Source organism: Drosophila grimshawi, unplaced genomic scaffold, assembly GCF_018153295.1.
Source record: "Drosophila grimshawi isolate 15287-2541.00 unplaced genomic scaffold, ASM1815329v1 contig_848, whole genome shotgun sequence".
NCBI classification, from domain to species: domain Eukaryota; kingdom Metazoa; phylum Arthropoda; class Insecta; order Diptera; family Drosophilidae; genus Drosophila; species Drosophila grimshawi.
The window spans coordinates 11,366,656-11,380,648 of record NW_025063692.1 but is presented as its reverse complement, the minus strand read 5'-3'; the positions used below and the strand labels follow the sequence as shown (position 1 = coordinate 11,380,648).

Here is a 13,993-nt window from a genome sequence, read left to right as displayed (position 1 = left end):
ATATTTAAATTTATATACATATTTATGTCGTATTGACAAACATCTCTATTGTTTGCCAAAATATACAAAGCCGACGATTTTATATACACAATGTTTGTGTTCTCTTACGCAAAATTTCAGTTCATGGCGAAATCTATTAATTTTTCATACATATTATGTATTTTTAAAAACTTTTAATATTTAATGTAATTACCGAATTTTCGGACACCAAAATGCAAACATGTTTTTAATTGGTGCTGTCCACTCGCTGGTTCAAATTGGCGAGTACGCCGCTACAAGAAGTATCGATAGCTTGTACTATTGCATATATATATATATTTATTATATTAAGTCCAAAAGGATTCATAATACTATATACGATTGAGAAACATTTATGGATTTTGTTTCGTGTCTCTGTTTTATAATCCTTAATTGTGATTTGATTATATATTTGCTAATTGATAATCTAATAAGTATTCGATTGCATATCGAATAGGCAGCTGCGATTAGCTCGATAGCTCCCCCGATTGTTTTGTGATTCTTCATCAGCATATAGTCGGCGTGTTTGTTGCTACTGAATTCAATTCTCTCAATTTTCAATTTGTTGATACGTAAAACACAGAAATGGCTTCCATCAGCTTGTTAAACCCAAAAGCCGAATTTGCCCGTGCTGCACAGGCGCTGGCAATTAACATCAGCGCAGCCAAAGGCTTGCAGGATGTAATGCGCACCAATTTGGGGCCAAAGGGAACAGTCAAAATGTGAGTAACTTCAATTAAATGTTAGTTTATAGCACGTTGCCCGCACATCCGCAAGGATTGCAGCCCAGGCGCACTCACCATCGCGAGATTAACAAACATTTAGCGACAGCTGCGCTGTCGCCGCACAAGTGAGGTTAAATCCGTTCCGGCTGTAGTGAAGAGCGGCATGCGTCATCGCGAGACTGAGATAGCAATAATATCGCATTTAGATTAATAATATCAAATTGCATTAAATTACAAAGTATGCGCTAAATAAAACTTACGCTCCAACGATCTCCTTAGCAAATGTGCACAAAGATTGGGCTAAATGCACGCCTGCAAGTCGCAGTTTTCGTTTACCGTTTTGGGCTCGTCATTTCTCACGCGCTCACGCACTCATACACTCACTGGTATATGTGTGGATTGTGTGTGTGTCTGAACATATGTTCGTTTGTAGAGAGAGATGGAGTCATGCTTTTTGTTTTGTTGCATTCTCGAAACTTCTTAATGGAATTATTGGCATGAATTAAATGATTGAATTATTTTTAATATACGCAGGTTGGTCTCCGGCGCCGGCGACATCAAGATAACCAAGGATGGCAACGTGCTGCTGCATGACATGCAAATCCAGCATCCAACTGCATCGATGATTGCACGTGCCAGCACTGCCCAGGATGATTCGACTGGCGATGGCACAACGACCACTGTTATGTTAATTGGTGAACTGCTGAAGCAAGCCGACATCTATTTGACGGAGGGACTGCATCCACGCATCATGACCGAGGGTTTTGAGAAGGCACGCGACAAGGCGCTGGAGGTGCTGGACAAAGTCAAGGTGCCCGTCGAGATCAACAAGAAGAATCTAATGGAAATTGCCAACACTAGTTTGAAGACGAAAGTGCATCCAACTTTGGCCGATCTGTTGACAGAGGTGTGCGTTGATGCTGTTTTGACAATATCCAATGAAAAGATGCTGCCCGTCGATCTGCACATGGTCGAGCTGATGGAGATGCAGCACAAAACCGATACCGATACGCAATTGGTGCGTGGCCTAGTCATGGACCATGGCGCCCGCCATCCCGATATGCCCAAACGTCTGGAGAAGGCCTACATATTGACTGCCAACGTTTCGCTGGAGTACGAGAAGGCCGAAGTGAACTCGGGCTTCTTCTACAAGACGGCCACGGAGCGTGAGGCTTTCGTACGGGCCGAGCGCGAATTCATTGATCAGCGTGTGAAGAAGGTCATCGAGCTGAAGCGTGCTGTCTGCGATGGCACCGACAAGACCTTCGTGTTGATCAATCAGAAGGGCATCGATCCCATCTCGCTGGACGCTTTGGCCAAGGAGGGCATTCTGGCTCTGCGTCGCGCCAAGCGCCGTAACATGGAGCGATTGGCTTTGGCCTGTGGTGGCACTGCCATGAATTCCTTTGACGATCTGCAGGAGGAGCATCTGGGCTATGCTGGTTCAGTTTACGAGCATGTGCTCGGCGAGAACAAGTACACGTTTGTCGAGGACTGCAAGAATCCGTTGTCTGTGACGATTTTGATCAAGGGCCCCAACAAGCACACAATCACCCAGATCAAGGATGCCATTCGGGATGGTCTGCGCGCCATCAACAATACGATTGGGGACAAGGCATTAATTCCTGGCGCTGGTGCCTTCGAGGTGCGTGCCTACAATGAGCTAACCCTGTTCAAGGACACCATTAAGGGCAAGGCTCGCTTGGCCGTGCAGGCATTTGCCGATGCCTTGCTGGTCATACCCAAGACGCTGGCCATCAACAGCGGCTACGATGCACAGGACACCATTGTTAAGTTAACTGTCGAAGATCGGCTCAGTCCGGAACTTGTTGGACTCGATTTGGCCACTGGTGAGCCCATGAAACCCACCGATCTCGGCGTCTACGACAACTACATTGTCAAGAAGCAGATCCTTCATTCCTGCTCCATCATTGCCAGCAATTTGCTGCTCGTCGACGAGGTGATGCGTGCGGGCATGACCAGTCTCAAGGGCTAGTTACCCAGTTCGTGTCAGCTGGTGTAGCGCTTATGAGTTTCATCTAATATTAACCAGGCTAACTTAAACTACACACACACACATACACACAAACACACACAATTATACACATCTATTATACACAACAACGCAACAACAACCAGAATCAGAACTCAAATATTCACGAGTTGCCTTCAAATGGGCAATCGTCATCGCTGCCTCGATAGCTGTTCGAGCTGAGAGAGTGTTAAATGCTTCAAACTAAAAATAACAACAAACAATCTTATGTTCATCAAGTATTTCTATACCATTTTTTTGATATCACTAATGTTTACTTAATACGAACCATTGGTTTAAAAAATATATAAAACATCATTTCAACAAAACTGCCTCATGAATAAAAATGAATACTGATTGGACGGACTGGGGAATTGTGTTAACTATCCATCAATTCGTGGCTAATAAGCGTATTTTGTTGATCACTTTATATAGATATCTAAATAATAATATATGTTGGTCTATGTCAAATAGTTGCCAAGTATGTCTGACTCGCTTGAGATATTGCTGGTAAATTCATCAAAATTGAATCGATTGTGGAATACTCGAAATAATTGTTAAAACCCTTTTCAGTTTAGCTCTTGCCTATTTAATAACCAGATGAGATTTGAGTGTGATTTGTATAACTAAAACGTTTGCTATGCGGAATATGTGTGTGGTTTTTAGATTTTTTATGGATTATGCGAAATTGGCATGAGACTCGCTGTTGCAGTGATCTATCGAGGTGGTTAGCATTCTGGTCAAGGCTGCCTGCCAAAAACTCTATTTAGCCCGGAATCTAATTTCATCTGACACGTAAGAAAGGCAAAATCCGTTCATTTTCTTCTCTTTTTTGTTGTTTGTATTTTTAGGGGACTGACAGAGCCAAGCTAATCAGCACTTTGTTGGCATTATGCAAATGTTGTTGTTGCCGGGTCGTCGCTGGGTGGTGGATGGTGGTTGGATACGACGCATCAAAGCCGGAACTTGACCGACAGACCGGCGACGGGGAGGACACACATGGCATGAAAAGGCTTAAAACAGAACGAACAGCTGACAGCAAGCAATTTCCCGGCAACACACACACGTACACACGCACGCAAGCATAAGGAGACAGAGACCCATAAATTGGTTTTCCATTTGAAATGAATTCTTGGTTTGGCTGTCGCCAGGCTCAATGCGGAACATTTGTAAACTGTCTCAAAGGGATTTCTCACGTCGACCGCAAGTGCGATATTTCTGCAAATTGATATTGAAATGTGCATGATAATGAGCTAGAAATTTGCTTCCGACTTTTCACACGTCCACAGCACAGTTCTATGTGTGTGTGTGTGTGTTTGTGTGTGGCCATCTGTATTTGACGTTCATATAATGTATTTAAATGTGACACGAATGTATTTCATTCGGTTGCGGCATCCATTAGAAACTCGTCTCCTTCGAGCATCTTCTTTTGCGGTGCTCCTGGGGCTGACCAGGATTTATGTTTCACATTTGCTATACACACCCCGTGTGTGCACCCCCATAAAAGGGGTATATTGGCTAATCTTCAATGTCAGGTAGCAAGTGTTATACTGAAATACAATGTATTTGAAGGCTATTTTTCTAGCTTCTTCTGTGAGAAATAATTTATTATGCCACAAGTAATGCGGTTGCGTTTAGTTCAAATGTTTGAGTATGAAAATTCATCATTCCAGCATCTTTCAGGGGCAAAAAGATATATAATAGAATACCATAAGCTATGAGAGCAGTGATTTCTGGGAATTACAAAAAAAAAAAAGAAGCAATTTGATTTTAGCTGCACGAAACCAAGATTTATTCAAATTATAATATCAAAAAAAAAGTTCATTAAATGTTTAAAAGAATACAAGAACAAAATCAAGTAACTCCCAATGGTTTGTAATCAGGCTTAACGGACAAATTTACCTATAATATATGTAAATTGTTTGATTGTTTGTGTTTTCAGTGGGTATTCACATGTCAAAAAAACTAAACTAATAAGATGGAATTTTGCTTCTGTTTTTTGTTACCTGTCCATTTGCAGAACTTTATTGGGTTTGCGGGAATAGTTCACAGTTCGAGCATCAAATTGGATATATTTTTTTTGCAGCTATCAAATAGATGGGATCTGCATAATACAAATGACTGGATATTTTTAAGACGCTTGTTGACTGCAATGGCGATGGGGGTTGGGAGTGGTACCTGTGTTAGTGCTTGTCCGCCCGGAGGCATTCGACTTGTGCTACATGCAAATTTCTGTTGCATACGCGCTGGGGCTAGTTGAAAAGTTTCCAATTGGCTGACTTTGTGCAAGATTTCTCATTTGTACGTTCCACAGCCACATTCACATTCACGACCAGGCAAAATAGTCAACTTTCCGGCGGCGAATTCATTACTAATTCCATGCCAAGCAAAAAGTTGTCAGCCTTCGACTTAAATGAATTTGTTCGCATTTTTGAGCAACTTTTTAGTTTAATTAATTTTAAAGCCAGCTCGTAGACAAAACAAGAAAAAGACGAAGAAGAGCACTTAATATATTCTGGATTAGACTGGCAGATACCCTGCACTTTGGGTATTGTGCAATGAGAGCATATCGAATTACAATTCCTATTTGAATTTTTATCCAACATTCTAGTTTGGAGTGAATCAATATGCATTTGGGTGAAGCGAACCTTTTCTCAAGCACCATTTGGAAGGGCTACAGGGCAACAAAAAAAAAAAAAACAAAAAACGAAGAAGAGAGCTCACAGCTAAAAAGAATACGAAAAAGAGGAAAAGTTCAAATTAATTTTTATTTGCTTATTTGATTTATGCGCTTAACTGAAAAGGCAGCCAAAGTAAATAAATTAGTGCAAAAGGGATTAGGCAGCAGCGAAAGCGCACAAAGCAAGAAGTACATAGTACTATAAGCTTGGCGGCATGCACGCACCAACTCCTCCTTTCCCCTTTCCCCCTTCCCACTCACCCCTCCGTCTTTCTCAACACCGCCACTCCTCGTCAGCCCCAGTTCCCCCTTCATGCCATAAATCATTCATTTCCTTTTTGCCAAAAGGCACAAAAAGCGGGCCACGCAATTTTTTATTTAATTTATTTGTCGCTGCTGTTAGCGTCGTCCATTGTGGCATACAGCCCCCACTTCACACCCACCCACACCCACCCACTCACTCCCCTTCACTTGTTGTCTTTTGAATTTACTTTCGCTTACTTCATTTCGCGGAATGAAATTGTAAATAATTCGTATATAGGCGGAAAGGACGCAAATTGCAGGCAAATTGCATGAAAATTAGACAAAAAAAAAAGCGAAAACATAAAAAAGAAAATATTAAATGTTGTCCAACACAAAAAAAAAAAAAAAAATTGAAAACCCAGGCAGGAAGGCTGACAATGCCATGGGGAGCGGGGCTGGGAATGGATTCAGGTGTATAGTGGATAATATTGCGTGCAAATGACTTTATACATCCAACAGCAGCAGCAACAGCAACAGCAGCAGCAGCAACAACAACATCCAACAGCTATCAACATGCAACAAGCCAACAATGACGTCGCACTGTGGCATCTTTTCGCACAAAGCTTTAAAAGAATCCCGCATTTTCTGTTATTTACTACATACTCGTATGTAAAATAAGTGGGTGGAGACATGTTTTTTATAACTCAACTGATTGCCTAATTTTCGAATTTAACGATATAATTTACAAAACTAACTGATTGATGTGTATATGTGGAAATATTAGATATGCTAGAAAATTACTGGATTAGCTTCTCGAACCTGTCCCCTATAATTTCAACATTTGCTCTTCTATGCATGCCAATGGCGAGATAATGCCAAGTCAGATATAATATTAATTTAAGTATATTCTGTTGAGCGATTTAAACCTTATTACTATTATTATTATATAAAAATGATATATACATGATATGGTTTTGGGGATTTTAATCATTCTGAAATCTAAAAATATTTGCAATATTTTTGGGGTAAAGTTGCCACAGTGCTTCGGCGTTCCCCTCCCACCTGAAGGGACTCTCAGTTGATGTTGCTATTCTTCAGTCTGCTACTGTTGCTGCTGTTGTTGCTGTTGCTGTTGTTGCTGTTGTTGTTGTTGCTGTTATTGTTGTTTAGCATCGCGTAATTCATTTTGGGAGCACACAAAGAGCGCGCTTGTCAGTCGCAGCACTAAATGTCATAAATGTATGTATGTAAAGGTATATGCTGTAGTACAATAAGTGCCATATGAGTACCACTCTGTACGGCCTGACATACATAACTGAAAATGGTTTGCGCGAAAATCCGCGCTGCTGTGTTCCCAAAAACATATTCGTCTTAAAATCGCCAAATGTCACGATGTTGATTTTAAGTCAAATCAAAACAGCTATATATATATTAACTAACAAACAGAATGAAAAGGTCCAATTTATGTTCATCTCAATTTGGCTATAGATGCATTTATGTCTCTAGATGCATTTTGTACTTCTTAACTTAAAATAATATAGCTACGGTTGCCATTTCTGGAATGAATTGTTGATCTGTATCGTTTATTAAATCGTTCTTAGTATATATTCTTACAGATGCATGTTTTATTCGACAAACGCAGCGCAAATCGGCAAAATATTAATTAATATTTTATCATTTCCAATAAGATGGTCGACAAGTTCTCGACTATTTATGCAATAAAATATGGCCATGATTAATGTTTGGACATTAACCAGAGTAAGAAAATCTGTAATTAAATAGACGTTTAAAAAATATACAATTAAAATAGTAATGTCTTATGTGAATGTAGGATATCAAATAAAGTGATAAATATAGTTGTAATTTCTGCTTTAATTAGCATGTAAATAAAATAGGTTTGCAAAACGTATTTCTGGTGAAAGTTGTAAATTAGTGAAATGCTCAACGTTGGGATTGTGCATGAATGTGCAAGTGAATCTAGTCTTTACCTGGCCAACATTCATTCAACAAGGCGAATAGCTGCAAACAACAATGGTTAATATCTTTACGCATACATATGTATGTATATCCGTTGGCATACTTTTAGTATGTGTGGAAAGCACTTATTCTAAGTCAGTACTGACAATCGATTAACGATTCATGCGTCTGCGTCATATTCGAGCACAGCTGTTGTAACTGGCATCTGTCGGGCCGTGTGTTTTGAATTATGCGACTACTTGGCTATTCCCCCCCCCCAAGTGAAATGTACAAGTTGAATATGAAATGTCTTGTGTAGGCAAATGAAATCTTAATGCAGATTTAACACAACCACAACAACAGGAACAACAACAGCAACAACATCGGATATATCAACGGCTCGTCAGTGCCAAAGGAAAACTCAAATAAATTGTCGACTTGGCAAACACGCGTCGACCGATTCAAGCAAAAAGTGAAAAGCAAAAAGAAAAAAGAAAAATAAAAATAAAAAGGAAACTCAGGCACTCAGACTCAAAGTCAAAGTCAAAAGCGACCCCTCGATGTACAATTCACATATGAATATATGTGTATATATATACATGTATATTTATATGTATGTATCTATATATAAGCTCCCGCATTTTTGTCTCTCGAACTGCTTACACACGAACGGGTTTTTACCCTTGGCCCTTGAACACCTCAAGTCCTCACATTTATAACACACGTATATATATATACATATATATATATATATATATATAAATTTATATAAATATTTGTTGCGTGATAAATTTTATTTGACTTTGCATGACTTTCGTGTGTCTTTGAACTGCTTTGCTTTTTCAAAACTCATGTTAAAACTTTACTCAAAACAAAAATATCGATTTCCACAGCCATAACTTTGTCAAAACTAAACCGATTTTTAAAATGCATAAAGGCAAAAGGCTTTACACATTTTGATATATTTGAATTTGGAAATATGATTTTTTACAACATTTATGTTAAAACTATAGTTGAAAGAATTCAAATTGACCACATCTAAATAAATACGCTTGCCTTGCAATTCTGTTACAAAAAAGTGTGTGAAGGAAAATAAATTTGAGATATCATTAATCGCGGCACAGCATAATCAATGTCTATTTCGAAATGGATGGAGAGACATTGAATTATTTTCTGCTCCCCAAAACGATTATCAGCATAATGAGCTAAAAATCGTTTAATCCATACCAGTTTTACAATCAATCCAATATACATAAAAAAAAACCATTCTGTTAGCGGCATTAGAAGACTTTAAGTTGCCTTATACTGAATCTTAATGTGCTGCCATTGAACCACGACCCGCCCCCCTCATCCCCACCCTCCATTACCCCACTATCCTACCCAAAACTCATCATACCCCGCGTGCTGCGTGCGTTCACAAATCACCCGAACAACAGCTGACAGTTTTAACTGCGCCGCAATTGGAAATTCTTTAAGGCCATAAAAACTCGACGATACTTCTTGCCATGCCATTGACCATTAGAATGCGGCCTGGATGGGGAGCGATTAGGCAGCCACCCACTCAGAAACAAGTCTACCTATATATATATATAGATATATATATGTATATACATCCGCATGAAAGCTTGTTCACTAGAGTTAACCAAAAAAAAAAGAAGGGACTTGGCCCAAGGCGACCCCATGAATGGCATTTAATTAGCAATATGTATTATTAATTAGTGTAATTTCCATGCGCTGGCACACATTTGATTTATGCTGTCAGTCTGGGGATACGAACACACACACACACAAGGACACACAACCTGATTGATATCTGTGTAAAAATATTAAAGCACTTTGAAAATGATTTCTTTTTTGGCATGCATGAAAGGGCATTAATTAACATTAATTTAAATTGCTACTTGCCGATTACTTTGAACTCGGATAGCTCGCAACTATAAAGAATTTAATTATTTTATTTGAAGTATAATTGCTATCTCATTTAAAAAGATATTCACTTCCACTGTTATTTTGGTTCATTTAAATTATGTGCAGCTACAAAAATGAACTTCACTTCCAACATTTGTATGTGTGCATAAAATTTTAATTAAATTAAAAGCAGCGTCTGATAAAAAACTAACCAATTAACGCAAATGAAAACCTTGAAAAATGTACGCAAAACTTCGGCAAATGAATTTTACAAAATTAAGCAAAAGCCAAACGGATAAAAGTCAAATGAAAAACTTTGTTAATTCATTAGCAATTTAGTTGCAGCAAAATGTACAAATGTTCATATGTTGGAGAGATTTCTATATGCATATATGAAAACACAATTCTCGTTGCTGAAGGACATTTCTTGGCAATGAAAAAAGCAGTGAATGCAAAAATGAAACAACAACAGTAATTAGCGACTCGGCGCAATTTTCGAGTGACCACTGTACCGTTGTAGGAATTTTTACGCGTTTCTCTTGCCACAAAGGAAATTGCAAAAGCTCGCCTCGCATCAAATGTTTTATTTTATGGTTTTACTGCTCGTTTGTGATGTGTGAAAAGCAACAAACAAACAAACAGACAAACAAACAAACAGACTACACAGATGAGTTTTCATTGGGGTTAAAGGCCAAAGGTGCTGACTTTTAGCCGAATGGCTGTTTGCCACAACTGTTTCGCAAATGTCACAATTTCGACATTAACTTGGTCTCCTTCCATTTGGCGGCGGTTGATAATGGCAAGAACTCGCCTTAGAACTAAGTTTGCTCGATTGCAATGTCCGGTACAATCGTGCCACTGCAATCAATCAATCAATCAATCAATCAGCCAATCAATATCACTGCACCCCTTCAATAAAGGAAATTCAGTGTAAATTCATAAATATGCAGGAAAGCCCAGTTGTTTGTCACACAACCTCAAATCAAATGTGGATGTTGGATGGCTTTCATGTCTGCTGGCTTTTATCAAAGGAATCACGATGTGTGCGTGTGTGTGTGTGCGTGTGGATATGGGTGTTTAATATGCGCATGGCAATAGGTTCTTTTTGCCTAGACGACATATTGTCCTGCCTACCCGTTGAATGCACGCGCTCCAATTTGCACGGCTTTTTGTTTTAGCCTGTCTCCCTAGCTCCCAACTCGTCGGGAGGGGCCTTTTGACATGCATTGTCCTTTGATTTGCATATCTTTACTATGCACATATACTCAAACTAACTTCTGCAGGAGCAACAAATGTGCTTCTCTATTTTATTGAGCTGCTAAGTAATTGGGAATCTTGTCTCATCGTTGGTGTTTTGTGATAATATTTATAGATTTTATAGAGTGTATTATAAATAAAATTGCATTAATTTTTCATAAATTAGTAAATTAGGAAAAGAAAAGCTCGAGAAATAAAACAAAAAACCAATAGAATTTCGTTAATTGTTCAGATTTCGATATATTTTTCACATGAATTGAGTCTTTGAAAATACATATCAATGTTTTATAACTTTCCAAAAGGTTGATCAATGTTTCCAATATAAATGTTGCATTAAATAAAATAAATTAATAAAAATGCACCGCGAGTACAAAGAAATTCTAATTTATTTTCCTTTCATACTTCTTTTGCAATTAGTATTGTTAATGAGCTAAACAAGGTCTCAGTATCAACTCTTATCTTTAATTAGAGACATTAATTTAAGTACTCCACCAATTTGTTTGTCTTTTTTGCAGTGCACACAGCTGCAAAGCTCGAACGGAGCCAGAGCAGACTACAGGCCAGACCGTGAAACGGGGGAACAGGGGAACAGGGGCAGATATGACTCTTGAATAATGGCATGAAAATGGAAATTTATGTTCGAGTCTGATGTGACGTGTTGGAGGCTTTGCGGCTCAAGCTCCGAGACAGCGAAATGGGTAATTTCATTTGCATGCCATTAGGCTTAAATGGTTAACGGTATTTTACACCTGATCAGTCAGATCGGGTCTCGGCACAGATGTTAAACCTGGCTCGTTAGCAGCTGTGTAGCTTTGACTGTTGACTGTTGTCTCCCTAATCCGTAATCCCTATCCCACCATATGCCATATGTATATGAAAGAGAGCAAAGTCAGTTGCCATAAGGTAATTTTAATTTGCCATCTTATCGATTTGCTAAAATGGCAGACAGCCGGCATTTCGTTGGCAAGGGGAGTGGCAGTAGGTGCTACCTGCCTGGCGCTTCTTTTGTCATTTACCGAATGCGCACACACAAAAAGAAACGAGCGCGTTGGCAAGGGAAAAGAAATTTGGATGGGTGGGCAGGTTGGCAGGGATCTGGTAATGAGGAAAACAGCAGCGCAATGCTGGCATTTTAGCTCACAAGAATGTTTGAAGGCGCCAAGACAAGGATCGACTAAACGAATACTCCTCGCAAAGTTATTATACAATGATTATGATTGCTGAGAATATGATTACTGGTGTGCCATAAAAGTAGAAAAATCTGCAACCTCACCAAGGCCAAAAGCCATGCAACATAATTACACGATGCTGCCACTTATTTTTATTGCCATTTCTAATCTCTTCTCTTCTATTATGGGTGCGAGTCTTTTGGCAGAACGACGTTCATGTTGCATTCATTTCGCCACTGGGTATAAAAAGTCGAATTATTTTCAAGTCGAATTATTTTCGAGCACACAGTCAACTCACAAGAGGGGGGAAGGATGGTGGAGGTGGGCTTTGGTTGGGTTATTGTAGAAGCAAAACATATCCGACAGCTGTTCATAAGCTGCCAAGCTTGCTATCGGAAAATGGGGCGTGACTGAAAGGGGACTGGAGCGGCGGGTTGGGTTGGGTTACGTGGTCACGATGGTTTGTATAGGATAACTTTTTACTGTACTTTATATATTTCCGCAATTTGTTTACCATCCGCAATATCGCAAAGCAGACTCACATTGAAGTCAACCAAGTATTAAGTCCCCCCTCGAGAGAGAGAATCCCACATGGCTGTGCCACATTAAATTAATAATAAAGTGGCTTGTATTATCCTCGAATGGGTGAGCAATCAGTGGAGCCTCGTCTGAAGGTCTTCTACAACTTGATTAAGGTTCGAATTAACCATTTGGACAATTTCTTCACTCTTAATGAAATTCTTGACTCAACTTTTTGCACATATATATATATATATATATATATATATATATATATATATATATTAAGACAATGGAGATCTCATTTTCATTTTGTCAGCGTACCCGTACCTAAGGAGACGCTTTCTTCTAACCTTCGCTGGAGTATATAACAATAAAAACCAAAAAAAAGAAGAAAAAAAATCCAAGTTGTTGGCTGTGTTTAGCTTCTAAATTATGGCATTATTATGTTGAAACAAAAATTACACGCAGCCAAACAAATAAAGGTCCCACATGAGGTTGTGTCTGTGTGTGTGTGTGTGTGTATATGTGTATGGGTTAAGGTGTATGCGTATGTGTGCGTACGTGTGTATGTCGACAGCACTGAGACTGAGATTACTGACAGACAGGCTCAGGCGGCACTTATGTAATTACCACATTTGGGGGCAATTATTTGATGCGTGAAAATAACAACAATCGGCAGTGCTCGACTTCTGATACCCTGTACGCAGTTGCCTTAATCATATATGCACGTTTTCCACTATTTTGTAACACAAAATCAGTTTTACCTTAACTAAAACATTATGTTGGCAGCAGATTTCATATCGAAGGGATCTATCTGAAACAAAGTATAAAAAAACATCTGGCCTCGCAGCACAACTTTCTGCTAATCCACTTAGCCAGTTGGTGAGCACAGGATATACAGAAAATATTAAACCCATCAAAGCGTGCTCAGGTGTGCTCTTCAGTGTGTGTGTGTGTGTGTGTGGGTGTGTGAGGGTGTGTGAGATTGTGTGTGTATCTGTCTGGATGTGCCATAATGCCCGTCGGCGTCAGAAGTCGTCAGCTCTTTTATTTCAATTACATAATTGTTGGTGATCTCTTTTGGTTGGCTGTCAGGCAGGCAGGCAACTGATTTAATTAGCCAGCCCAAAGATGTGCACTTCATAATAACATGGCACAATAAGGACAACTGCTCCTTAAAAATATCGTAATTCGATTAGGTTCGATCCCATATACATACGTACATATGTATGTGCAAAGGGCAAGCAACCATTCGAATTGATTCAAGCTCAAAGACTGTCAGCTCATACTTTGTGGGATTTCAAATAATATTTAGCCCGGTTCGAGTCGCTTCGAGCGGTCCATGGGCGTACACAAAGGGGGCGGGGGTCGGCATGGGAACGGCTGCCCGCTCAACAGGTTAACTTTACATAGACGCAGACGGAATGATTACAATGCATGAAATATGACTGAGATTAAAATCTCTGAAAAATTACAATTCAGT

The 13,993-nt window shown here is 39.3% G+C and overlaps 1 protein-coding gene and 1 long non-coding RNA gene across 2 annotated transcripts; one reads left to right on the top strand and one right to left on the bottom strand.

The window, feature by feature from the left end:
- Positions 1-295: 295 nt before the first annotated feature.
- Positions 296-1,090, bottom strand: LOC116805622. The gene is made up of 2 exons (XR_004365295.1): positions 1,004-1,090; positions 296-922 (listed from the first exon to the last, which is right to left on the bottom strand). It is a non-coding gene; the product is annotated as an uncharacterized LOC116805622 (long non-coding RNA).
- On the top strand, positions 470-3,104 carry LOC6565899 (T-complex protein 1 subunit zeta). Its single transcript, XM_001992486.3, has 2 exons — positions 470-740; positions 1,278-3,104. The coding sequence occupies exons 1-2, from the start codon at positions 604-606 to the stop codon at positions 2,737-2,739; spliced, it is 1,599 nt and encodes a 532-aa protein (XP_001992522.1). The 5' UTR covers positions 470-603; the 3' UTR covers positions 2,740-3,104.
- Positions 3,105-13,993: the final 10,889 nt, after the last annotated feature.